The sequence below is a fragment of the Gopherus evgoodei genome, chromosome 10 (assembly GCF_007399415.2).
Source record: "Gopherus evgoodei ecotype Sinaloan lineage chromosome 10, rGopEvg1_v1.p, whole genome shotgun sequence".
Classification (NCBI taxonomy): Eukaryota; Metazoa; Chordata; order Testudines; family Testudinidae; genus Gopherus; species Gopherus evgoodei.
The window spans coordinates 15,490,357-15,517,795 of record NC_044331.1 but is presented as its reverse complement, the minus strand read 5'-3'; the positions used below and the strand labels follow the sequence as shown (position 1 = coordinate 15,517,795).

The 27,439-nt window shown below is 44.6% G+C and overlaps 1 protein-coding gene across 2 annotated transcripts in view; it reads right to left on the bottom strand.

Annotated features, from left to right (window-relative positions):
* ABHD2 (abhydrolase domain containing 2) overlaps positions 1–27,439 on the bottom strand; it is a 65,891-nt gene that overhangs the window by 26,475 nt on the left and 11,977 nt on the right. For both annotated transcript variants that reach the window (XM_030577007.1, XM_030577008.1), the window contains 4 exons: positions 26,334–26,426; positions 23,227–23,427; positions 4,461–4,636; positions 1,134–1,301 (listed from right to left, as the gene is read on the bottom strand). In XM_030577007.1, coding sequence (XP_030432867.1) covers positions 1,134–1,301; positions 4,461–4,636; positions 23,227–23,420 — 538 coding nt within the window. In that variant the 5' untranslated portion in view covers positions 23,421–23,427; positions 26,334–26,426. The remainder of the gene's footprint in view (positions 1–1,133; positions 1,302–4,460; positions 4,637–23,226; positions 23,428–26,333; positions 26,427–27,439) is intronic.

Below are 27,439 nucleotides of genomic sequence, written 5' to 3'. Positions count from 1 at the left end.
AACTGAATTATCTTAAACAGCAGCTCCCAAGTACCTGTTACCCCCCCAAAGTTTGTCTAGTTTTTCTATAGCACTTTCCATACTTCATGGCCTTGAAGATTTCTAAAGGTTAATACTGGTAATGCGGTACTGCTAGCTCAGCAGGCAAGCAGCAGCCAGGAAGCTCAAGAATATTGCAGTTTATTTCTAGTTTAAACAAAACAAAACCCACTTATGGACTAGATGTCTGCATGCTAAATACCAACCTAAAATGACATCTGATACAGGGGTTTTAGACAAACTGATAACCCTCCACTCTAGTACTATGTATGGAGCATCTCCATTCATTCCCACCATGCCAAATGTTTGCAATAAAAAGGGTACAAAAGAAAACTGAGGCAAGACAAGGAGCCCATGCCATACAAGCTAGGCCGAGGCAGTGAATGCTGCTACTGAACTGCCTGCACAGCATTCTTGGGTAACCAATCTTAGGAGATGCTTCCATTCTTGAGAGATCATGTTACAGATGAGCAATTAAGAATTAAAATAGCATTACCTGTCTAAGCATGGGTTTGAACTACAAATCAGCTATTGTAGCCGAGGATAGCAGGCACTTCACCACTGGAGAAATGCTGATAAGCCCCTTGTTCCCTTAGTCTGAGAAAGCTGAAACTTCCCCACACCCAAAAAGTAGGCCCATGGAATTCAAGCCAGCATGGTACTGTCACTTATTCAGCAAGACACGGAAATACCTGAGCTTTCTCTGGCATTCACTTCTCATTCAGGGGCCAGTACCCTATTTCTTCCATCTTTCTTCCCAGGATGGGGATATACCAGGCTATCCAAATGCACCTGAACTTCCTAGGCTGCTCACTATGTTACATGACATATTCCAAGACCTCTCAACGAGAATACCTTCCTAGGATAATCTACCATACCTCGAACATGAGATTCTACACTCTTCTTCTCCCTTCACCTCCCTGCCTTTCAGTATCTTTCCAGGTTCAAGCAATCATGGCAGCCACGCCTGCTCCTCGGTATGTACTCTCTCTCCCTCAACTAAGAGAAGCCAGGACTAGTTTTCCTAACTTTGGGGCCTCTCAGAAACCAATGAACTTCTAGAAAATGAGTTAGAAAAGCTGAGAAGTACTTACCATATGTGAACATGCGTGGAGAAGTGAGCTCAATATTTGGCAGAGCTCCCAGATGATTCAAGACAGCACACCTATAACCATTTTTCTGGGCATAATCAACAAAGGTGCGTATGTACTGCTTCTCGCTGTGATTGGCGATTCCAGGGCAGATGACCATCGTGACATCCTCTGCACATTTAATACATGGGAGAAAGACGACAAGGCTCAGGTGCTGGCTGAAGTGACATTTAATCAAGCGGTTTTTAGAAGCATTCTATTTCAAGTCAATAGGAAAGCTCTGACATAAGGACAGCTAGAACGTGACTTTGCTACCAAGCAAATAAAACTGAAGTTAGCCCAGTATGAGGTGGGGTAGCAAAACTGTGAAGTGCAAAGAAAATACCAACATGCAACTGTTATTGAAAATGGAGCTGCATAGAATTTCTTGAGCGACTTCATGAAAATTTGCATCAGCAGTTCTACAGACAATTCCTAGAGACGCGGTTCTCAAATTGTGTGTCGGGACCCCAAAATGAGTCGCGACCCCATTTTAATAGGGTCACCAGTGCTGCCTTAGACTTATTGAGGCTCTGGGCCGAAGCCAAAGCTCAAGCCTCATCGCCCAGGATTGAAGCCAAAGCCCTAGGCCTTCCATCCTGGGCAGCAGGGCTCAGGTTACAGGCTCCCTGCTTGGTGCTGAAGCCCTTGGGCTTCAACTTTGGCCCCCTTATCTGGGGTGTCAGGGCTTGCGTGGGCTTAGGCTTTGGTCCCCCCTCCTGGGGTCATGTCATAATTTTTGTTGTCACCATTGTCGTGATGCAATGAAGTTTGAGAACTCCTGTCCTAGAGGCAAGAATTCTGTACCAGCTAGGAACAAGGGCTTTTTCAACAATACACAAATCAAATATTTTCCCCCACCAGTATCTATTGTGATTGCTAATTCTCCAAGCATTCTGAAGTCTGCTGCTTTCCCATTCTACAGATCAGACAGCATGCCCCTCGAGGGAAATGAAAGATGTTTTTCCCAGGGTACGTTATTGATACTAAGTCTACGTCCCCTCCAGGCTCACTGGAAGAATCAGTTTAGGCCAAAAACTGCTATAAGTAGACATACATGAGAGGTTCATTCCCTTTAGTTTTGCTTTCACAGAAGTTAAATAAGGTGGAGGTAGGAGATAGCAGCTACACTTCTGTATCACCCCATATCCTGTGAACAAACATCTTGTTCAGAAGTACTACTTCCTGCATACGTCAACATGGTGAGACAGCCTTTGATTAGAGTAGTCTAGACTAGGCTGGTTTCTACAGCAGAAGTATTTATTCTACAATAACAACTGAACAAAACCTTCTCTTCAACCCCAAGATTGAGTGACAAATGCAAAGTTAAACTGCTGGACTAAAGGTGTCTGCTTACTTTGAAGGAACCTACACCATACTTACTAGCTAAAAACCCTACAGTCAAAATATTCCCCTAGGTGAACTTGGCCAGTCTGCCACAGAACTCATGACCAGCTACTGTCACCATTCAGCTTCTTTGTTCCACAGCGGGTCTTCTGAAAGATAATTAGGCTAAGGGCTTGATGTGCTCTGACATGGACAAGCACATTGTTACATCTCCGGAAAGTCAGCTAATGCATTTTTGTGCTTTGTGTGTGAGCAAACACAGTAATTGAGGTCCCAAGACACTGACATGCAGCACTAGTTATCAAACAAGAGTGCTTTAGTTCTACATCATGCTCACTGGCAGACTCTAGTTACTGCAAAGTTTTGCCTCCCATTAGTTTCTCTCCAGCCCTACAAATGACCTGGACCAGAATGACAGCGATTGTCACTTTGCAGCATCTCACCACAAAGTGAAGATCCTGTTTATTTCTGACAAGAACCCCTTTGAATTGATTAGACAGAATAAACATCCTTTTCTGAGGGCCCAATTAGAGCCACAAGCTGCAAGTGAAGCCAGCTACTGAGAAGTACAGTTCACATTGTTTCAGTGAAATCCAAGTTCAACAGAATCATGCTGGTACCGGTGAGCCAAAAGGTTGAGTTCCCTCTGACAGCATAATGTTTAGTCAAATGAAGATGCTCATGATTTCTGATTTACTAGGGCAATAGTTTCCTAACTTATAGACAAAGTTACCCACTGATGTCTGGAATCATCTTGTTTTGTACCCTATACTTGTTTAAGTTCTCCTCTTTTGGAGATTCAACCTTGGGTCCGGGATGACTTTGGAAAAAAGTTTTAAATTAAACTGCTTTATGATAAGATCCTCCCCTTCTAGAGTGCTGTAAACACAGAGATTCCCCTTTGCTCACTCTAGAGCAGGAGTAGGCAACCTATGGCACACATGCCAAAGGCAGCACGCAAGCTGATTTTCAATGGCACTCACACTGCCCAGTTCCTAGCCACTTAATTTTAAATGAAGCTTCTTAAACATTTTTAAAGCCTTACTTACTTTACATACAACAATACTTTTAGTTATATATTATAGACTTCTAGAAAGAGACTTTCTAAAAACGTTTAAATGTATTACTGACATGTGAAACCTTAAATTAGAGTGAATAAGTGACAACTTGGCACACCACTTCTGAAAGGTTGCCGACCCCTGATACAGAGATAGCTGGGATCTGCACTGACTTTTTATCTGAACAATGGTTATCTGGCTTGTGCAGTCACTAATGATGGTTCTTCAGGCTTGCCATCTAAATAAGTGTTTCCACTTCATTGTGACTCAATAGTTCCCATTGCAGCAGCTAAATGTTCTGGCCTGATCCATGCACTTTAACTGTTCGGGAGCTTTTAGTAAAGGTTGACCCACAGCCAGGAAAGCCAACACCGTTGACCCTCGGGCAACTCCGAGCATACCTCATAATATGGAGTTATTGCTAACCTATCCAGTTTCATTTTCTGAAACATTTTTTTTTAAATAAACAAGAGAGACACCCCCAAATTCAATTCCCTCCTATCCACACCAGGATGTAGGGCTCTACAATGCAAGCAGTCAGTTTTAGAGTTATTCAATCTTGGGAATATAGAACAACACATCCCTTACTGCTCTAAGTGCAGGTCTGACAGTAGTTTATCCATGGCCACCTCCTAAATTTAAACCACAGGCTCTGAAGTTCAGTATACAGGTACACAGCAGTGCAGATTTTGTAAGCAATAGCCAATTTGGGGGGGGCTATGAGTCCTCATCTCCCCCATCCACTGAATCAAAGTTAGCCCCCAATCTTTCTGGGTTTCTCCAGGACAGCAGTGTAATTTTTCCAAATGTACTTCAACAAATATTTAGACAAATCACTAATCAGACAGACTAAAGCTATGCATTCCAACGTGGTTGATTGACTAACCTCTAATGCAGTGTTCAGCCAGGGGCTCAAAGAGATCAAAAGTTGCTGTCGCTCCATCTGACATTGTGAGGTACTTGCGAAGTCCATAAGGATGTGGTGATCTCACTCTCCCCATTTTCCCATAAAGAGCCGTCTGGATATGTCCACTCTTCCCCCAGATCATGGGTGGAATATACCTGCAAGGAAAGAAAGGGAATTCAGTTTTGTAGTCTTGAGCCTTTAATAGTCAATTTGCAATCCTCTGACACATCAGAGACATTACCTCCATCACTTCCTGCAGTTAGTAGAACAAGGTTTGAATATATTTGCTACAATGACTGGCAGTGCTGTAATGAGCAGCTTTGCCAGCTCAGAGACGAAAGAAAAGGAAATGTCTCCCTACTTAAGTCTAGTTAACACAGACAGCAGAAAGGCCAGGATCCAGAAGCTCCAGCACATTAAGGTTTTAGTGACAGAAGCAGAGTACAAATGCTCTTTCAGAAACCAATCAGACCCTTGTGGTCTACTGGTGCGGTAAAAATGAGGCAAGCCACCTTTTACTGTAGATCAGGTTTTAAATGGTACAAGTTGCTTAAACTGACTTTAAATTAGTCAGCAGGCATGAAGTCAGTTAGAAATTTGGAACCATAAAGGCACTCATTGAGCATGAGCACAAGGCCACATAGCATGTCAGTGCCAAGCCAGTTTTAAGACTCTGGGGTATGGCTCTCAGTCCCATCCATGCCAAGTCCGTTAGTTTGCCACATGCCTTCCTGACAGGAGGTGATGGCTCAGTGCTTGTACAGAATTCTGAAGAGCACAGTGCTAGATTAGTGGCAGGAATGTTACTGGGCCACTCTGCCTCTCCTGTTGCTAGATAGGACTACAGGGGAAAAAAAAACAAACCAACAAAAAAACCCACAGGACAACCTTTCATTGCAGGGAGCTAAATAAAGCATTTCCTGCCAAATGAGGGAAGCACATCTGTACTAAGCTTATCAGGAGCATGCTAGGGCTGGATGCCAGGGCAGATGGCTTTTTATCTCTGATTTACAGTTCCTCATGAACCCAAGAGGAAAATATGGAGGTTTGGGGGAGGGGCACGAAGGGGATGGTTTTATCCCTTTTGCTAACACACTAGCACAGCTGGCAAGAATTCTCAGTTAATGAGACGCATAAAGCTGCACAGGCATGAAAGGTCAGACACCTCACCACCATGCCAGGGGGACAGAGGCTCAGCGCATGTCTCAAAGGGATGCAAACACAAATCATCTCTTAACATGAAAAGCATGAATATGATTCATTAACTAGAAGGAGAAAACTAATCCCAGGGGACATAGGTCAACACACACCCCAGTTTGGAGCCACATTCCTACTATGCAGGGCATGTTACACAAAGCAAGTTTCAGAACAGCTGACAGCCTCCTGGGAATCCGAGCGTGACTGTGGAGTAACAGCTCTGTGATGTTTTCAGGAACTTTTGACATTTGCTTCCTCTTTTATTGCTCCAGACCATATGAAGTAAAGTTCCTGTTTTCTTGAGCAGAGAGGGTGGAGGCTTTGCCAAAAGAAGGAAGAGAGCGTGGATTCCTCCATTCAACTTTGCTGCTTAAGCAGTAGCAATAACTCAATAAAATGAGACCTGAATTAAAGCCTTTTACACCAATGCACTCCACAGCTCTGCCCCATCCTTTCCCCTCCCCTTTCACACCACAGTCCCTTCTCCACTTCAACACCAAGAGTCCACCCAGAAACTAAGTTTTTTGTAATTGATAAAATAGAAGCTGGATATATAAGGAATACGGACACGTTCCTATAACCCTGACTGCCTTGTTTGTAGCATCTTCAGGTTGCCAGATCTAGTCTTCCTATGTTTGTACAGCCCATAGCTCACTAGGGGTGCTACTGCAATAAAGTTATCACTATAAAAACATTTTGTGGACTCACTGAACACGTAGATTAGACTCTTCCACAAACAAGATTCTTCGGTACCAAGTCTTAAATTATTGCAGAGACAGGGATTTTATATACACATAAAAATATCTTAATACAACCTTCACTAGAGAATTACTGCTAATGCGTCAATATTAAAAACAAACAAAAAAGAATTAGGTACATTCTTAAGATTGCCAAGTGCAATGCAGCAGATGTACTATCAAAAATATAATTCTTACAACTCCAAACATAGAAGGGGGTTGAACTCACAAGCTAAGAGCAGACAATTCCAACACTGATCTTCACATTCGGTTTCACACAGCCTATTAAAGGGAGTCAACTTTATTTCCTATTTAGTTACTAGCTTATTAACAAAGAGATAGCACTGAAAGTACAAGTGGTTTCCTTGACCAGCCTGGCTGTATTTTTATTCTGTTCCGATGTACGATTCACTGCCAAAAATCATATCAGGTTCTGTTCCGAAGTATGATTTTTGGCAGATAACCATATCAGGCTGGCTTTCTGAAGACCCCTGTGAACAGCTTGAAAAAATGCATGTGATAGCGCAGCTTCCAAGCCAATGCCGCGGCCACATGTAGGGCTTTCCCAAAAAAATCAAGAGGAGCTGCTCTGGAGAAGTCAAATCAGCTGGAAACTGGAAGAGTGAGTGAGTGTGTGGAAAAGAAGCTTCTCCTCCATCATGTGAGGTGGGGAGGAGAGGAAACTAGTAAGGAATAGCCCCGATTCTCTCTGCCCCCACATCTTCCCCCTATCCCCAAAACCCAGTCAAACTGATACCTTTGCTTAAACCAGAGGTGGGCAAATGACAGCCACATCTGGCCCATGGGACCATCCTGCCCGACCCTTGAGCTCCTGGCCAGGAAGACTAGTCCCTGGCCCCTCTCCTGCAGCCATGCAGGCAGCGCTCTGTGCGATGGGATTGCACGCTCCTGCCAAACAGAGCAGTAGAGTGTCCAGCTCCGTCTGGGCAGCACGGCTGCCAGACATGCAGTTCTGAGCGGTATGATAAGGGGGCCGGAGCCAGGTTGGATAAGGGGCAGAGGGTCCGGGTGGGGGGGCAGTCAGAGGACAGGGAACGGTTGGATGGGGCAGAGATTATGGAGGGCGGTCAAGGGACGGGTTGGATAAATGTGGGAGTCCCGGGGGGCCTGTCAGGCGGCAGGGGTGTGGATAGAGGTCAGAGCAGTCAGGGGACTGGGAGCAGTGAGGTTAGATGGAGGCGGTGTTCTGGGGGCGGTCCCAGGAGGGTGCGGTTAGGGGACAAGGAGCAGGGGAGGGGGGTTGGATGAGTTGGGAATTCTGAAGGGGGGCAGTCAGGAGGCAGGCAGTGGGAAGGGTCGGATGGGGGCAGGCGCCAGGCTGTTTGGGGAGGCACAGCCCCTACCCAGCCCTCCATACAGTTTTGCAACTCTATTGTGGCCCTTGGGCCAAAGTTTGCCCATCCCTGGCTTAGACAGACTGGAGCAGTTGCACTCTCCCCTATTCACTCTAATAGCACGTGAATGGAGCTAATGCTAACGTACATATAAGCAGCAAGAATCAGGACATGCACAAGTAACTTTATTCCTGTAAGTATTGATTAGAAATATAACACTATTGTTAACAGAAACGTACAACTAGTGTTCACATATCTTTCTCTTAATAGCACTAGATTGCAGAATAGTCTGCAAGTGAGTCAGTTTAAAAGTCTCAAGCTTGAGGAACTCGCTAGAGGGCTCTCTGAAAAGCCTTCTCAAATTATTTTTTGTTGAGACCAGGGTCATATTCAAATGCAAACCTAGTAGATTTATTCTAAAAGCTACTGCTTTAAATTTGGGGAAGAAAATATACTACTCATACATACAGATTTAATCCCTGCTTTAAATGCTGATCTCAGCAGGACCTCAGCTCATAGGGCCTATAGTTCTTCCATGATACAGTGCCAGAAACATACATGACGTTCTAATTTCTCACAAAAGATATCCCTCCCATTTGTTGGGAGGGAGAGCGGCATACACCAGTGCGACTGATAACACAGTTAAACTCCCAGTAACTGCAGTATGCATCCACTATCGCAACCTATTCATATTGCCCACGGGACGGGAGTATGAAGAGGGAAAAAGAGTATCAGAAGAAAGGGCTGATCAAGTGCAGCCCATATCCCTCTCCACTGGAGAGTAGACCATCAGAGCTGAATTTATTAATTAAGAAAAAAGAATGAGATTACAGCTACTCTGAAAGTTTCTACAGGCCACAGTAATTCTGAAGCCCTATAAATTGTGGGAATATGTCTTCCAATCTAAGATGTTGTAGAAAGTCCCCAAACCAACACAATAAAAAGCCTCAACTTCCTTGGGAAATACCACCTCCTTTACAAATGTGATAAGAAATCTGCTTGAGGAGCACCTCAGAAGTACCCAAGAAAGAGAGCTGCCGCTCCAACTTTCTCAACCATTAACTCTTTGAAACCAGCCTACTGAGATGATCTGAAGGTACACAATAGTCCTCCTACTCCATCTTGATCTAAATCAGTGTTTCCCAAACATGGGACGCCGCTTGTGTAGGGAAAGCCGCTGGCAAGCCAGGCTGGTTTGTTTACCTGCTGCATCCGCAGGTCCGGCCAATCGTGGCTCCCACTGGCTGCAGTTCGCTGCTCCAGGCCAATGGGAGCTGCTGGAAGCAGCAGCCAGTACATCCCTTGGCCCACGCCACTTCCTGCAACTCCCATTGGCCTGGATGAGCGAACTGCAGCCACTGGGAGCCGCAATCGGCTGACCTGTGGATGGGTCTGGTAAACAAACCAGCCCGGCCTACCAGGGGCTTTCCCTACACAAGCGGCGTCTCAAGTTTGGGAAACACTGATCTAAACATTTTTCCAAACTATGTATAAAAGCAACACTGGAAATTAAATACTGCTATTTTAATATTGCACATATACATCTACCCCCAAAGGCTTTCGAGAGCTACACAGGCAATAGCAGAGACTCTGAAGGTAGAGGACAGATTGAGCGGAACTGGAGTCCGTTTCCAAATATATATTTGAAAGTCCAGAAGATAACCCCTTTTTAGTCATGCAGGAGAACATAATAATCAATACATGGCCACTTTGCTTCATGCTGCTTTTAACATCAGGGTGTGGTCATTTATGCTGCTGACTTTGTGCCAAGACAAGAGGGGCCAATACTGGAACTCTGCTTGTGACTGATATCAGAGTCAGACATGCAGAACTCTAACCTAAAGCAGGAAACACTAAACTCTCCTCCAGTGCATTCCCAGATATAAGCAAGGACCTTGCACAGCTGCTCAGTGACAATGGGACGTTACAGTCTGTATCTCTCAAGAGCTCAGATCCAGTTTGACGTGTTTTGCCATTCTCCTATGCTTACTGCCCTCACTCCATCCCCTCAGCACAGTGTTGGAAGATATATTCGAAGACCCCCAAAACAAAAAAGGAAGGTGTTATACTGAGGTACATCCTTCCTGCAACTGTACATTCCAAGAAGGCATAAAAATAGATTCCAACTGAAAAAACAGGTACTTCTACAAGAAGTAAACAGAGGACAGATGCCTCAACTGCGTTGTTTACAAAAGAACTGTTACCCTGTACCATGCAAATTATCCCTTAGGGTATTTTCGAGGTTCTATCATCCAATTAGGAAGCTTTTAAGAGAAGCTACAAGACAACTAACTGCATACATTTGTTATCAGTCAGACATCTCTATACAGGAGAGGTGCACTGGATCTGGATGACTGCCAGCAGCAGTGTACAATATGCCAGCTACCTCAAGATTCTTCAGCAACTACGCACGTAACAGAAGATTGAGACATAAATCTAGGACCATAGATGGGGGAAGAATCTGGGTAATGGTAACATGCTGGGCAGGAAAGATGGAACTAAACAAAAATGTGGTTGAGTTTTATTGTACAATCCCATTTTATAATGCCACAGATTACTTGCTAAAACAAGAATGAGAATTGCATTACTGAGATGGTGGTAAACAAGCTGTATGCAATTCCACGGGCATGGAATATGCAGAAAAAGAGCTGAAAACCCCAACGCTATATTAGGCAAGGCACAACCCATTGCTCGAGATATGGCTGATGGGACACGAGGACCAGCTCTTCCAGCACTGAAAAAGCTAACTATTTTCTCAAAATCATGATATTCTGCTTTTGCAAAGAGATCTCAAATTCTGGTATCTATGTTCCACATTAGGAGGTACTTTATTTGGTATTTTTACTCATTTTCTGAGGTTGTAGTACTTATTTTGAGTTAGATATTTAAACACTGAAGAAGAGGGGCCTGGATGAAAGGGTCCAAAACCTTGGACTGGCACCAATTAGTAGTTATAGCCCAAGCCACTGGGATTTCACAGGATAAGGCATATATTATCATCAAAAGGGACAGGTATATTTGGGAGAGAAGTTGCTACACTTCTATTCCAAGCAGGGACAGAAAGTTGCTGCTGCTGCTGCCAGGAAAATGAAGTGGGTTCTCACATCTTCATCAGCATTTTGTTCCCTTACAAATCTTTGATTTCCACACTCCCACACCCAACAATACTGTTGGAAACCAGGCTCACCAATCTAGCAAAGGCATCTGTTCAAAGAGCTACATACTCCTGTTTTCCTACAGCCCCACCCCAATGTTTACTTGTTTGTAACAACTGATTGTACAGGCCCAAGATTTTCTTGGACAACATTTTATCCAAATAAGTTTTAATAGGAAGAGCAAAAATATAGCCATATGCTTGCTGGGCCTAACATTACTAACATTAAAGATTATTTTCAAGAGTTTAGGTACCAAGAACATAGCCTCAGAGTTAAGAAGGAACTTGTCTGTCTAACTTTAATATGGGTCATATGTTACCTGCGAGAACTGGCATGTCAACACTACTGCGCGCGTGGAACTAAACAAAGATATTGAGCCCCTGAAGAGACTAACGCACATCCTACTTCATGATCATTTGACCCTGGCTTTTTCTATGGCACTAGGAACAGTTCCCTAATAGACGGATTCCAAGTCATCCTGCATTCTTATCTGCAAGAGGGAATCCTTCCGCTTTACTTCTACCTGTCTCCTCATCAGAACTTGGAACGAATACAGTCAGCATTAAGCAGCAAGCCACTCTACAATGGGGGGAGTAGGGGGAAGGGAGGAAAATCAACCAGCTAAGGGCTCTGGAGTAGGTATTTGTTGTTGTTGTTTGGAAGGGGGAAAAAAATGTTCCCATGGCAACTATGGTTGCAGCGTCCAGTTGCTGACAGACTGTTCAGTGCTGCCTTCTTAATTAGAAATCTAAGACAGCAGCAAGCTCCATTTTCACTTCTCCCTTATTTACATGCAGCCCAGTTTACAGTTGCTATCACATATCCAGTCATTCGGATGTAACAGCTTTGGTGACCCTGTAAGTGCCACAGCCACAAGATCCTGCCCAGAGGGGGTGAGCCAGGACACCATTCTAGGTGCCCATCAGTGTGTGCAGAGCTCAAGATTTCAATTTTATTTTATTTTAGGTTCCTAGTCCCTTCCTTCTCCCCACCTATGCTATGCTTCCAGCCTCTGATCCCGTCACCCTAGATCATCGCTGTCAATTTGGAGGTATTTCTCTGAGGACTGATACTTCTGCCTTCTGGTTAGAAGTTATTATGCAAGCACTGATTGTAAGAGGGGCAGTTTGTCCAGTTTGTCCAGAATGGCAGTTTGTTTCACAGCTCCAGTTGAGTTTTACACTTCAGCTGGCACAGCCCAAACCCTAAAGTAGTTTACACCAGTACACACTGAACGTGCAGGTTTAGCAATCTTATGCCTCAACAGAAAGGATTAAGTAAAAGGATGCAGCACAGGGATCCCAGAGATTGTGCAGGTATGGTCATGGGCTGCCTATGTGCTCCACACATCTCCATTTGAAATTCATGCCCACTTCATTCAGAACAAGATTTGAGGTTCTGCAAAATCCTATTTCTTGCACCAAAGGAGTCCAGGAAGCAGAACTTGCTCTCTGCACAGTGATTTATTCTATTTCACTCAAGCTCTTGGAGGCGAGCAAGCAGAGAGCAAGCAAAGAGCCTTTTTAGGCACGTTACCTTAATGTAGCATGCAAAACGCTCAGCTTTTCAGAAGACCCATTAAGTGGCTGAGCAGAGCTGAATTTAGAAACCTCACGCTGCTTTGCTTAGGGCAAGGACATCTTAGCATTAGTCATGTGTTTACACTTCTGTAGTTAGAAGTTAGAAATACTCACTAACCCTGAATGACCAGGCTACCCAGAATAGTACTTTGATGTCAAGATTAGGTTCCTTCTACTGGAAATGAAGAGAGCTAGCCTAGGAACACATGAGGAGCTATCTGCAGTTTAAATAACCTGCTTTGGACTCCTTTACAATCCAACGACCACTATATCAAGGTAACATTACTAGGGGCTTGGCTACACTTGAAACTTCAAAGCGCTGCCGTGGCAGCACTTTGAAGTGTGAGCGTGGTCGCAGCGCCAGCGCTGGGAGAGAGCTCTCCCAGTGCTGCATGTACTCCACATCCTCATGGGGTTTAGCCTGCAGCACCGGGAGCCGCGCTGCGGCATTATTTACACTGGCGCTTTACAGCGCTGTATCTTGCAGCGCTCAGGGGGGTGTTTTTTTCACACCTCTGAGCGAGAAAGTTGCAGTGCTGTAAAGCGCCAGTGTAGCCAAGGCCTCAAATAGGTAAAATGCAATCTTAGCCAGTTTTCATTTTAATCATCTCCTACCTAAGCTTCAGCACTTCACTCAATGGATTTTTCCACTTGTTCAGAGAGTCCCCAGTCTCATTGTGACAAGGCTATGTGCACCAAGTCCCCCACACAAAATCAAAGCCACAGAAGCTGGTGGCCAAGAAAAGAGGAAATGCTTAAGGAGGCTAATACCATCTTGGAGAAAGTGAAGAAGTCCTAAAGGTTTCGATTCTTTCATATCAAGAGGAAGAAGAATTCTATAATCTGAGTATAGAAACAAAGATCGAACGTTAGGTAAAATCTCTCAAAATCCGGAAGTTGGATGCTTCAGTGGAAAAGGAGAAAAATCCACTTATAGTGAAATAAGGGCAAAACAAACTGGATTTAATTTCAAAAGATTATAAATTTATGCATCAAAACAGGGACAGCGATACTTCGTATTCTTCATCCCCAAATCTCAAAGTGCTTTACAAAAAAAGGCATATAAAAGAGCTAAGAATTACTGTAAGTTATATTGCTTTGGGTCACAGGCTGGAATAACTGGAAAATAAACCCAGAGCCTCCAACCAGCATGCAGTAAGGTTACAAAAGGGTGCAAGAGACAAACTATTTCTTTGTCCAAGTCAGAGGAACTGTGGGGTATATTATTTATATACTTTATAGATGAATCTGACTAGTGAGTGGAAAGTAGCTAGTTAAGACAGGAATGTGTTGAGGGAAAGCAAGTTGTTTTTCCTCTTTCATGGTGTGATCAATTAGAAGTCAAATCTTTAAATGAACCCTAGCAAAGCTGGAGCAGGTTTATGCAGGGGTCTTGGCTATTGTTTTTTTTCATATTCTAAGCTACCAGTTATGAAGGTAAGAAATATCTTTACATTGATAAATAGGGTAGGAATTTCTTCCTTTCAGAAATCCCTTCTAACTTTTTAGTAGTACATCAATTGCAATAATCACAAATTCTTACCTACTGAAGTTTTCAAGTGAAGCCAATCATGGACTTAAACTATAGACCAAATAGACAGGGTTTTAATTTGAACGGCAAGCTCACTGGAGTGAGAGCCATTTTACTGAGTTTGTACAGGGCGGAGTACAAGACAGTCTGACTGAGGCCTTGAGTGATACTGCAACACAAACATGCCAACCACAACCACCAAATACCTTCTGCGCTATGGAACAAATGTTTACAAATGGTACCTATCAGAGCTATAAGAATCCAGTCAAAAGGTCACTTGGTTCTCCATTTTTTAGATAGGCCTTCACTAAAACAGCTGAAGGTTTATTGTGAAGAATTATGTTGTCTGCTTCTCTTAATGGCGAGTTTAAAAAAAAATCCTTGGGAACCAACCACAACACAGTACTGTGGTTAAAGTCTACGTAGGACTGGCAAGGACAGTCCTGTGGGTACACATCTTTATTTATAGAATTGGTGTGACCTTCAGCTTTTACTATTAGTAACACACGACAAATGATAAAGGAGTGTCCATGCTATGCATTGTGGTTTATGACCACTGCTGCAGGAGGATATGTTGGCAGTGACAGCTAGCCAAGCATTATGTTCCGAAAGCGCCAGCACCTCCACCCTCTGCAAGACACAGAAACAGATGATCCGTTTTCAACTTTATTCTGTACAACACTGTAAGAAATAGTAAGTCATCACAGGAAATGTTTTCAAACTCAACCCAGCTGGACAGAAATACCTTAATAGTACAGAATGAGTATCAAGTACTGGAAAAAGACAGCCAGAGTTTTGTTTAATATGGAGGATCAGGTAGTTGTGTAAGGACAGTATGGGAGCTGCTGGAAGTGTTGGCCAGTACGTCTCTCGGCCCACACCGCTTCCAGCAGCCCCCCATTGGCCTGGAGCAGTGAACCACAGCCAGTAGGAGCCGCGATTGGCCAGACCTGCGGATGCGGCAGGTAAACAAACCCGCCCGGGACTTTCCCTACACAAGCAGCGTCCCAAGTTTGGGAAACACTGCTGTACGGCAAAGAGCTACAACAGAAAGCTGCTCCCACAAAATCTCAACAGGCAACAAAACAGAAGGGCCTATGCCCAGGCAGATGCTTTTAAAGCCCATTAGAACTGAGCAGCACATGAAGGAAATAGGTCCTGCATGGCATGATGCAGAGAAACATGAGCTAGAGATCAGACCTACATAGTTTTGTTAGATTCCTTGCCTTCTCTCTAGAGCAGGCAAAATGGGTGCACCTGCAGAGAGGCTTGTTGGACATGACCCATTAGAATTACTCAGGAGTCCATAGTAGGCCCATCATGGTAAGCCCTACCTGGTAGGAGACCCAGTTTTAATACCGTAGCTCCCTACAACACAGTTAACATGATGTGTGGTCTTCCAGTGGGAACAGGAACTAAGATTTCCCAAACTGTACTACAGAGTCCAAGGAGACGACAAAGGCTCCTTTTAGCTTCTCCATAATGCAGCCGCAGTATAAACCAAAGGAAAAGAAATACCCTGAAAGCAGCTTCTCATTCTCCAGCCTAAACAAGCTACTGCAGTGTAGGATACCATGCCTCTACATTGCATCAAGTAGCATTGGCAATCTTGTGTACTGATCAAGAATGCTGTAGCATTTCATAGGCTGTTTACAGTTTTATTTCTCCTTTTGCAAGGAAGGCTAGAGACACTAAAACTAAAGAAGTCTACGCTGGCACCTGCACAGTTTCTGAAACTTCCTAGCCAATACTCAAACTCTCACTTACGACTACCGGAGTGAGACCAGAGCAGCCAAATTTGAATCCAAGCCCAACAGGTACTAAGTACCGAACTAATTAGTTCAGAGTGGTTTACCGCAGGACCTTGTTCTGGCTCATCTCAAATGACCTCCCTGTTATGATCAAGTCTGCTACAGATTACTAATACCCTGACCAATGACAGACATCCAAGGCAGCACATTATAACTTCTTCCAGTAGATGCCCTATAAATATCCTTTATGAAACTTTACACCACCCACAGACACCAATGTATTTCAATAACTGACCACTACAAATCAAAGCTGACAAGAAAGCAAGTCTGGGATTGATGGTTACCTACCATAGTAACTGACTTACGTGCCCTGTCACTGATAGGTACATAGTGTTAAACTGATAACTAGCCTGAACTGGCTGAGTGCATGCACATCCTGTTATATAAACACCATTAGGATGTGTGAGCCTATTTTCAGCACCATATGCTTTGTGTTTGTATAATGGAAACTCAACCCCATATATCAGTGACTGAGGCAGTAAACAGTCCCTCAGGGAGAGCAAGAGGAAAATATTTGTTAGAAATGGACATGATTTGATATTAATAGAACCAATACCAACAAATCGGTTTCCAGATTAAGGTTTGGTGGCTTGTGGGCAGAAGATTACAGTTTTCAGACTATGCTATTTTTTGGGCGTTCAACAATCTGCTTTTCTAGAGCAGCTCAAACAAAGCACACAAAACTATTTTATTTTTATTAGGAAGTGTCAGTGTTCAGATTCTCACACGTTTGAAAATGGACATTCAGCAACAGAAAGGCTTTTATCAACAGAGATACTTTGTACTTCATGTGCTGCACATTTCAACTGAGGAGCTTAGCGCTTTACAAACATTAACCCTTACATCACTTGGAGGTGTTACTACTGTATATGCATTTACAGATGGTAAGAAGGCAACAGAGTTAAGTGCTCTGCTCCAGGTTACAGAAAGTCTACTACAGGGTCAAGAGTAGAACCCAGGAGTCCTGTCTGCCAACTCCCATGCTGTAAATAAGAGGCTACGCTCCCCATTCTTTCAGGGTGGGGCTGGAGGGAGAAGTGGTCCAAGTTTAGGATTTTTGGACTCGCTCTCAAGAAGACTGATCTTGTAAACTTTATAGTCAACACCACTTTGAGAATTCTTTCCCAGGTGTCTGGCTGGTGGGTCTTGCCCAAATGATCAGGGTCTAACTGACTGCCATATTTGGGGAATTTTCCCTTGTGTCGGACTGGTAGAGACCGGGCAGGGAAGAGTTTGCCTTCCTCTATAGCAGAGGTCTCAAACTCAATTTACCTTAGGGCCAGTGCCAGTCCTCAAATCCTCCCAGTGGGCCAATGTCACTCATGCCAGCCAGAACCTGTCCCCCTCTAAATCCCTCCCCCACCTGCTTAAAGCTCTGGGACGGAGTTTGGGTGGGGGAGAAGGTCTGGGGTAGGGGATTAGGGTGCAGGCTCTGGGAGGGAGTCTGGGTGCAGAGGGGATCAGAGGTTGGGCTCTGGGAGGGACTTTGGGGGGGTCTGGGGTGCAGGCTCTGGGAGGGAGTTTGGGAGTGGGAGGGGGTGTGTGGGAAGGGGATTCAGGCTCTGGGAGGGAATTTGGGAGTGGTAGGGGGTGTGGGAAGGCAGTGCAGCACTTTACTTTGGGCTCCAAGGTGGGGTGCGCTTCTGCCCCCAGGCACTGCCCCCGCAGTGCCACATTGGCTGCAGGGGTGCTCAGGGTGGGGGCAGTGCACGGAGGCACAGCCCCGCCCTGCCCCTGGGCTACAGGGAGGGGCCAGCAGCCACTGGAGCGAGCAGGCAGATGCCGCTCAGCTCTGCTGCGCTGCCCTTGAAGGCGGAGCACCTGGGGGCGGCAGGTGGGGCCAAGGGAGAGACCTGGCCCCAAAACTGCTGGAGCCCCACGGGACTCATTGGGGAGGCTTGCGAGCCACAGATGGCCCATGGGCCAGGAGTCTGAGACCCCTGCTCTATAGCATGGCACACAGGTCACTTGCAGATTTAAACGTGTGTAAATGGTGGAGTCTCAGTAACTTGAAGTCTTTAAAATCATGATTTGAGGACTTCAGTAACTCAGCCAGAGGTTAGGTGTCTATTACAGGAGTGAGTATGTGAGGTTCTGTAGCCAGCAATGTGCAGAAAGTCAGACTAGATGATCGTGATGGTTCCTTCTGACCTTAAAGTCTAAGAGCTTGCTTCCTATTCACTACCTAGACAGAGGAGAAGCTTGCAGATTATTCAACCTCTCTGGAATGATTCAAAAAGTCTTGTCTTAAACCAAAAGGCTTCAGAGCCCTTAAATATTTAGCAGCAGATATTCTGCATCAGCTCAGCTGGCCTGTTGCACATTTGGAGTCTTAGCTGTCGCATACAACAGCCAAAGTGAAAGCAATTTGGGGAACTTCATACTTATATTAGTCTTCCTGTGGAAAAAAAGTCACTGCAGACACCAGAAATCAAGTTTGTGGAAGCTGTCTACAGAGACAGGAAGCACTTGCATTGCAAAGGGGGTTTCCCTCAGCTATGCTGCATCCCTCAGCTATGCTGCAGTTTTTTTTTCCCGGGGGGAGGGAGAGGGGGGAAGGATTAAGTACAGTTTTATATAAACACAGTGGATTTCATAAGCTATATCCCCAAAAGCTTTAGCATCAGAGGCAAGAGAGAAGTGTTCCTAGTCAAACCAATGAAGTGGAATATCATGGTAGACTTCTGGAAAACATGAGCTGCTGAATGAAAGTATAGTACCAACCATATGGAAGATTGGAAAGTCAGTGCTAGATGACCATAGGGGAGAGGGGAGTGGAGAGAAAAGACCTGGGCTCCAATCTCTCACAAATCCACAGTGGATTATTTATTAGCGTCCTGGTTTACCATCAGATTAGTTCACATGTCCCTGAGGCTGCCAAAATATACCTTCTCTTTCAATTAATTTGTCAACTGTTTGTGTTAGGTAAAACACTAAGTATTTGCTGTCTTTTCCTTGACCACTGTTGGAGAATGGAGGGAGGAGACGAGCAAAGGAGCAGATTTGCTCCTTTCAGGAGGAGGAAGCAGCCAAAGGACAAAGCATGACAGTATGAAATAGCATTCTGGTGCCAGGCAGCATGACTAGGATATAAAATTACTACACAGGCAAAGGATAAAAGGGTAAAAAAACCTAGGCTGTATTCCTGGGTGTGCTTTCAGTATGTATTAAAAGGCTTTTCACAGAGTCATTTGCCTAAGCCTGGCCATATGAAACATGTTTACAGTTTTAAATCCTTGATGAGAGGTCTTGGGGGGAGGAGAGGTCTGGGAAGGGAACAGATCTCCTGTGGTTATCAATCTCGCCCCGCAAGAAACCAGAGAATGGATACACACTGGCACAGCAAGAAAACCCACATACACCTCTACCCCGATATAACACTGTCCTCGAGAGCCAAAAAATCTTACTGCGTTATAGGTGAAACTGTGTTATATCGAACTTGCTTTGATCCGCCAGAGTGCGCAGCCCCGCCTCCCTGGAGCGCTGCTTTACTGCGTTATATCCAAATTCGTGTTATATCAGGGTAGAGGTGTATCAAAAAACATAGCCCAGAAAAGGCACAATGAACACAAGATGTGCTTGTTTAAGTGAGAGTCAGACAACAGAACAAGTTATAGTTATAAAGGAACAAGAGGGACAGCAGGTTGCTAACTTAACTGAACTTGTCTGGCAGCTGGTGACAAAAGACAGGTGCAAATTTTGGTCATCCCAGAGCACTGAGAGACTGACAGTCACTGATCAGGATACAAGAGCCTCAGAGCAAGAGACACTGCTGCTTAAATTATGACTGTTAAGAGCCCGCTGCTACCACAGTACCAGTTAGAATGTACTTCCATTTGATGAACAAGAGAGAGCCAGACAATGAAAACAGTGAAATGGTGGGTAGGAGGACAGATGGGGATTTTAGCAATGTGCCACATCTAATTCCTTTCCATTGGCTGGGTCTGAAGGGAGTCCACAAGAGATTACTGGAAAGCTTGTAAGTAACTTATTTGGTGATCCTGTTACAAGCACCACTGGCATCTACCAGTCTCAGGCAACTATGAAGTTCCTCACTAATTCACTTAACACCAGCTGGACTACTGCAGGAAGGTACTACATCCCAGTTTGTGGTTCTTGGAATAAGACTGTCAAGAAAAAAAAAAATAGACTCAAAGAGGAACATGCTACAACGTTACACTTAGTAAGGCACTGAACGTGAGTGGCATGTCTGATGAAGACACTCTGGACTCGGGTTTCTCTCCGAGTTGGACAAGCCACAGCTAAGTTTCTAAAGTCAGATTCAGTAGCTTCATATATGAAGTGTACAGACCCTTTCTGTTGATGAGTGTAAATACAGATTTTGAAAGTATAAATACAGCTGAAGGCTGTGAAGCTGGGACTAAACCAACCCCTTAGAAATCATTTCAGGTATTTCCTACGGAGTTTTACAAGACAGCATCCAAGTTATTCTCTCATTTCTACCCACGTGCGTTCCCTTTCCTGAAAGCTCCCTACCACCAATCACTCACTCACTTTAATAATACCTGTTAACAGGCCACTACTTTTCCAACATGTACACTGAATTTGAAGTTGCGGCTGTCTGGAAGCCAGAAGGTGATCTTCACTTCACTACTACAGAGAAACAGCTGTACCAGTGGGGGATTTAACAGAAAGCTGAGTACAGACACAAAGGAGGAGAAATTGTGGCATTTTCTTTTTTTCTTCAAACACGAATGCAAAGTAAGCTGCATAATCAGCTTCCTTTATGCTCTAAAACAGCTAGTATTTAATCAAGCCTTACAAGATACTACAATGGAGTATGAGCACAAGTAATAGCGTTGGTTAATTACTCTTGTGAATGATTTGCATGCATATTTACAGAGATTTAAATATTTGTTTCCTGAAAGTCTCTGGAAATGGAAGTTAAAATAAATTCTTGTCTATATGTATTTCATTCTTAAAATTGAAGATGTCAGAGAACCACACTACTCCTCCCAAAGGGAGAGTATCTCCTTTTAGAGAAGAGTTACAGGCTGAAGAGAGTCCCACTCAGATCAGAGTTTTGACATTATGGGTTCCGTGAGAACGTGGACAGTAAACAGTGCAATATTGCACAGGCTGTTACTGTCATGTTAAGGCTCTGGGAAAATTTACTTCTGTATTTCCTCCAGTTATTGCACAACAGAATAGCAACCTTTAAGTGTTGCATTATCTATGTTTTTGATGTTTATATTCTAGAGCAGGGGTCGGAAACCTTTCAGAAGTGGTGTGCCGAGTCTTCATTTATTCACTTGGATTTAAGGTTTTGCGTGCCAGTAATACATTAACGTTTTTAGAAGGTCTCTTTCTATAAGTCTACAATATATAACTAAATTATTGTTGTATGTAAAGTAAATAAGATTTTTAAAATGTTTAGGAAGCCTCATTTAAAATTAAACTAAAAAGCAGAGCCCCCTGGACCAGTGACTAGGACCCGGGTGTGTGAATGCCACTGAAAAGCAGCTGGTGTGCCGCCTTCTGCACGTGTGCCATAGGTTGCCTACCCCTGTTCTAGAGGTGTCTTAAAAGAGGGAGGATCTAGACTTTAACAAAGATGAAAGTCAGAGACAGACAGGCAAGACTAGTGCCCCTTGCAACAGCCTGTGTTGAGTACATCCACCTGAACCTCACCTTCCTCTGGGGCACTGAGGGTCACAAGTCTTGTGCTTTCAGAACTGCTGACCAGCATAATTCTGTGTATGTGAGCAGAGTCACTGGAGTAGAACCTCTAATCTCAGAGAGTATTTGCTAATATACTGTACTTGACCAATCCATTGTTCCCTGACCAATATTTCTTGCAAATCTGAGAACAGATGGATGGTCTTCGGCTGAACCACTGCATTGGGATTCAGGTGATGTAGATTCAATTCTCAGTTCTGCCACATGTTTAGTGTATGAATTTGAGAAGTCACTTAGTTGGAGCCTCAGTTCCCAATCTGTAAAATAGATATAATACTTTCTTCCTCCCACCCTTTATTCTGTCTCTTTAGACTGTAAGCTTTCAAGACTCAAGCTGTGAACTGTTGTGTTTACACAGCACCTAGCACGAAACCCCAATCTTGGTTAAGGCTTTTAGATCTTATTGGAATACAAACAGCATTCTTGGTATCATAGACGCAATTAGACTTTTCATACTCAAATAAAAGTTCAGGTTAATTCAGTAATCCCTGAATTCTCACAGATTGAATCAGTCAATCAATACAGTGTTTCAGAATAAAGATCTCAAGACATTTTCTGTTCCTTGTGTATAATCACTTAAGAAGCTTTAAACTGAAGTCAGTTTCCTTCCAAAGCTTCACAAACAAGTTAATGTAGATTCTTCCTCAATGCAACAGGCCAGTATTAAGCATTTGATTTTACTTCTTTCTTGTTAAAAGTTACGTTGACTTTGCAGACAGCAGAGTAGGATAAGTTTTGGCCTGATACCTTAAAGGGTCACTCCTGCAGTTAACTAACAGATGCAAGTTGTACAAGCCTCCCTCTCAAAGAAGAACTGGCAAGAACTAGCATTTCATTGCTTTCTTATTTATTAGACTGCTATGAAAGAGATCTGCTTTGCTCAACATTTTGATGGTTTCACCCATCTTGAAATGAACTGCAGGCACTCTGACAAATGGATTGAAAAGCTCTTATACTGTAAGTTCTAGAAGTGTCAAAATGCGCTGACTCACTGGAGTGTAGGACGTTATAACAGATATTCCCTACACCTCCCACAGGAGGAAGCATGTTGTGCTGGGCCCTACTCTTCCGTAGTGGGGAACATGTCCCAGTGATGTAAGCCAAGACACTGACTGAGTCAGGGACTGCCTTTCCATGCATTTGTACAGAACACAACACAACGTGTCTATGTCTATACTGCAGCTGCAAGAGAGCCTCACAGTCATGTAGAAAGACTTGTGTTAGCGGAGCTCACACTAGCGTGCTAAAAAGAACTGGGTGGACATTATGGCACCGGCGGCCGCTTAGGCTAGCTATCAGAGCTTGGACCAGGCAACGGGGTGGGCTTGAGCTTGTCTGGCTACCTCGGCCCAGCTGTTTTTAGTGTGCTAGCTCAAGCCCTACTAGCCCAAGTGTGACTACCCAAGCTGAGGGGTTTGCTCCCAGACACGCCTAATGAGGCCTGGATCCTGGGGACCCTGGGCAATACGGTAACAATCATTTGAAAGGGCTTTTTTATGCCAACAAAAATAGGTCCCTGCCGTTAGTTCTGCATCTCCAAAGAATACCCTGCCATCTATTTATACCCAGGTTTACGGTGTTCTTGAACAACTGTATGCAGTGAGGTGAGAATACCTAAGCTCAACTTCTCTTCACTGTATAAAAGTTCATTAGTTATAAGGCTTGTATTTATCACTCACTCTTTGGTCAGAAGCGGGCAGGATTTGAGCAGGAAGCGCGACAGAGCAGTGTCCTGGTAAATGAGATCAGGAGGGGCAGTTGGGCTCTTTAGATTCAGGCAGCGAACGATGACATAGAGAACGGCAGCGACTGCAGCCAGCTTCACCCCATCGAACACTGCTGGCAGCTCAGGGGTTTCCAGCATTGCATTCATTTTAAATCTAGAGACAAAGAAAAAGTTTAGCGTTTTTGCAATATATTGACACATTTACACAGCAAGTCAAGCTGCAGTATGAAATAGAGAATCCCACTGATAGTGCTATAAAGAACGCTTCCCTGCACAAATAAATACTCCCATGACGGGGTCCACTCAAAACAAGTCACATCTGGAGTTGCCTTGCATTCTATGACTCTAAAGGGTCATCTCGTGTAGCTCTGGTACAGACAGGGGGATCAGTTAGGGAGGGAGATTTATTCCTATTCAGTGTTGCATTATGATTTCAGTAATGTGGGTATCTTAAGCATCAAACACTGCCAAGATCCCAAAACCACTAGCTGACTGCAATATGTCCAAAGAATGCCCAGCACAACTGAAGGTGGGAGTGATGCCACGTTTTGGGAAGAGATGAGAAACCAAAACATGCCCAATTTCTCCTCATAGTAGGTCAAGCCATAGTTCCACACAAAGTCCCTAGAATTGTCATACCACCATATAACTCCACACTAGCCTGGAAGGGGCTAATGAGGCTGAGAAGGGGGAAGTTAACCAGGTAGACCACAGCTGAGGGGAATCTGATGGACTAAAAAAATCCCCTGAATGAGGACAGAGTCCATCTGCAAAGCAATAGGAGGGGCTAAGATAAAAACCAGGAAGCTGGCAACAGAAAGGGGCTGCAGAGAAGCAGTCTGCAGTCACTCCTCGGGGGAACGGAGGTGTGTTTGGGCCTAGAGTTTTAATCTGCTGCAGGAGCAGCAGAAACTCCCTAAAAGTGTGTGTGTGGAAGGAGCCCTATCGGCACCCACACTATGGCTCTGGCTCCACACCACTCTTTCCCCCAAGGCCCATTCCCTGCTCACTCCACCCGACCCCCTCCTCTGCCCTCGACTTACAGCAGGTAAGAAGTGTGAGGGCATAATCCTCCCACTTTTAAAAGTGATGGGGCCATGGTCCTCTCCCCCCCACCCCTGTTCTGGCACCCCTGATCTGCAGTCACCCCCTGGGAGGAGAGCATTTGGGCTGACAAACCCAGAGGGAAACCAGAAGATGTAGGAAAGGCTCAGGAAAAGTCAGCAAGGTTTAGGATGGTGCAGACCTTGGCTGCTGATTAGAGGGCTCCTGAGCTGGAACCGGGAGTAGAAGGCAGGCCTGAATTTGCCTACCAGCCACTAGGGAATGAGAAGACTGCCTGGGACCCTTTGTATGGAAAGGCGAAAAGGTTTCCCTGGAAGGGAAAAAATCACAGGGACTTGGCCAGAGAGCCAAGCCACAAACACACAGCACCCAAGTCAGACAGAGTGCGAGAGAGCAGCAGGACATGCAGCAAACAGCAGAAAGAAGTGTTGGACTGGCGTGGAGCTAATCCCCAGACACGGCCAGAAGGAAGCACCCTAGCAGTGAGTGGACTCAGGGACAATCTAAATCCTTCAGATTGCTTGAGGATAGGAACACTGGAATACGTGCTTGGTAATGGGATACCTATTCTTCAGAAATACCAAACACCCCAGAGGAGCAGTCTGGGTCACTGGATTTAGAGAGAAGTTTGACATGATGACACTACCATGAAATAGCGTCGAAATAAACTCCTTCTCACACGGAACTATAAGATTGTTTACTTTAATCTATCATGTTATCTGAACCCTCCTTATCGTTTAGGCTATATTTTAGTCATGGGTATTTTTAGTAAAAGTCATGGACCGGTCACGGGCAGTAAACATAAATTGACTTCCCATGACCTGTCCATGGCATTTACTATAAATCCCTGACTAAATCTTGGGTGCATGGGGGAGGGGACCAGGATCCTCCCTGGTGCTGAGGGAGTTTTGGAGGGGCTGGCAGGCTCCCTATCTGGCTCTGTGCATCTCCCTGGAAGTGGTGACATGTCCCTCGGCTTCTAGGCAGAGGCATGGCCAGATGGCTCCGTGCGCTGCCTTCACCCCAAGCGCTGGCTCAGCAGCTCTCATTGTCCAGGAACCGTGGCCAATGGGAGCTGTGGGGATGGTGCCTGCAGCAGAGGCAGCATGTGGAGCAGCCTGGCTGCACCTACATCTACGAGCTGAGGGATACGTCGTTGCTTCCAGGGAGCCCTTCGAGGTAAGCACCACCCGGAGCCCTCACCCCATCCTGTGTCCCAACTCCCTTTCCTTAGCCCTGAGCCCCACCCCACTGAAAATCCTGCTGCTGCGGAGTTGGAGGGGCATGGCGGCCCAAGACTGCCCAACAGTGGCCGGTGCGACTGGCCGCTGCAGAAGTCATGGAGGTCCTGGAAAGTCATGGAATCTGTGACTTCCAAGACCTCCATGACAAACTCGCAGCCTTACTTATCGTTGCCCAGGACCACAAGGATTGCCAGATTGGATCAGATCAGAGGTCCATCAAATCCAGTAACCTGACAGCACCAACACCATAGGCTTTGGAGGAGGTGCCAGAAACCATGCACTAGGCAGATATGGGATAACCTGCCCCTCATAGTATCAAATATCCTATCTGGGTATCAAACGCCAGCTGAGTGTGTTATTTTTCCACTTAGGCTTACTGTAGTTCTGCAACCAACAGACGAGATTAGGGTTAAAAACCCAGAGCCCTACACAAACTTCTTAGATACAAGATTATGCAAAGAAACACAAGGATCACACACTCTTCATCCCTCTGTGTATGACAGAATCTATGAGAGTCTCCAACTTTGGCCTAGCCTCTGCCCCAGAAGCAGACATACAACGGTCAGCCTCTATGCAGAAATCATAGAAATGTGGAATTAGAAGGGACCTTGATACTAGGTCTCCAGCTAGCTACTGTTCTGGAAAAGCAATCCATTTAAGCAGACCCAGAGCTAAGTGGGCAATTTTTCCTTAGCCCTTCTCTCCCCATGCCAAATATTAACTCATCCAAAGAAATGAGAGAAATATTTACCAGTGTTGCTTATTCTTCAGAGCTAGAAGTATTCAGGCAGTCCTCAAAGGATCTGAGTTTTACTGTTCAGATCGATGTTCTAGTAGAATTATCCTAAAATAAAACCACAAAGATCACATTACCACCACTTCCAGTAGAGAGATATGCAGCCTAACAGAAAACACAAACGACTGTGTAGAGGTCCCACTGCAGACAAGAATGTCTGCAAGCAAAAAGATAATGGTAATTAACTTGTGTCTGAAAGTCATGGTGACACAGTGTACTCTTTGATACATCTGCTTCATGGAAGCCTTCTTTCAAGCACAGACTACTTTAGTTGAGCTACAATTCTTGAACTGCACAACGTAAGTATATTCATTGCAAAAGACAAATCCCACTTTCATTGAAGCAGCCTGTAAATTCACACATGCTGGAAGTGAGAAGCACTTTTCAAATACAATTCAGCCTTGCACTTGAGAAGATAGGACATATGGGAAGTGGTACTGTGCAGGGATCATACATACTCTCAGGATTTCCTGCCATTGCAAGGGTCTACCAGGCCTCTTCTCAGCTTTCTGTAGACTGTACAGCACCAGCACTGTGAAAGTGCTAACCTACCAAACTGAAAAAATCATTTCCATTGTTTTAACAGGCTTAGCCAAAAGAACTCTTACTTTAACATGATAGGGAATATAACCCCCGTCTCGTTAAATAAGCTTTGCCATTGCTTTATAGGTAAAGGGGCTTTGCAATTATTTTTACAGGCCCTATATGCAGGCCTCAGGCTTAACTAAACCAATGCTACTTAAAAACAATTTGTTTATCAGCATACAACTATGTATGAAGAAACAGGGTATGAAGCACTGACAAAAGAGGAACTGGGCGGGGGGACAAAGGGTCACTTAAGTGCCAGCTGCTTTAAGCAAAATATAGTATAATAATTATTGCCTGCTTACGGTAACTGCAAGATGGAGTTACAGAATGACCAGCTCACCCACTGCCAAAACGCATTATAAGTGTGGAAATAGCTTGCTCAATTATAGAATGACCAGCTCAATCACTGTCAAAACACATGATATATGTTAAAATAGCTTGTTGATTTGCAATATTAATTTACCAGAAAAGGA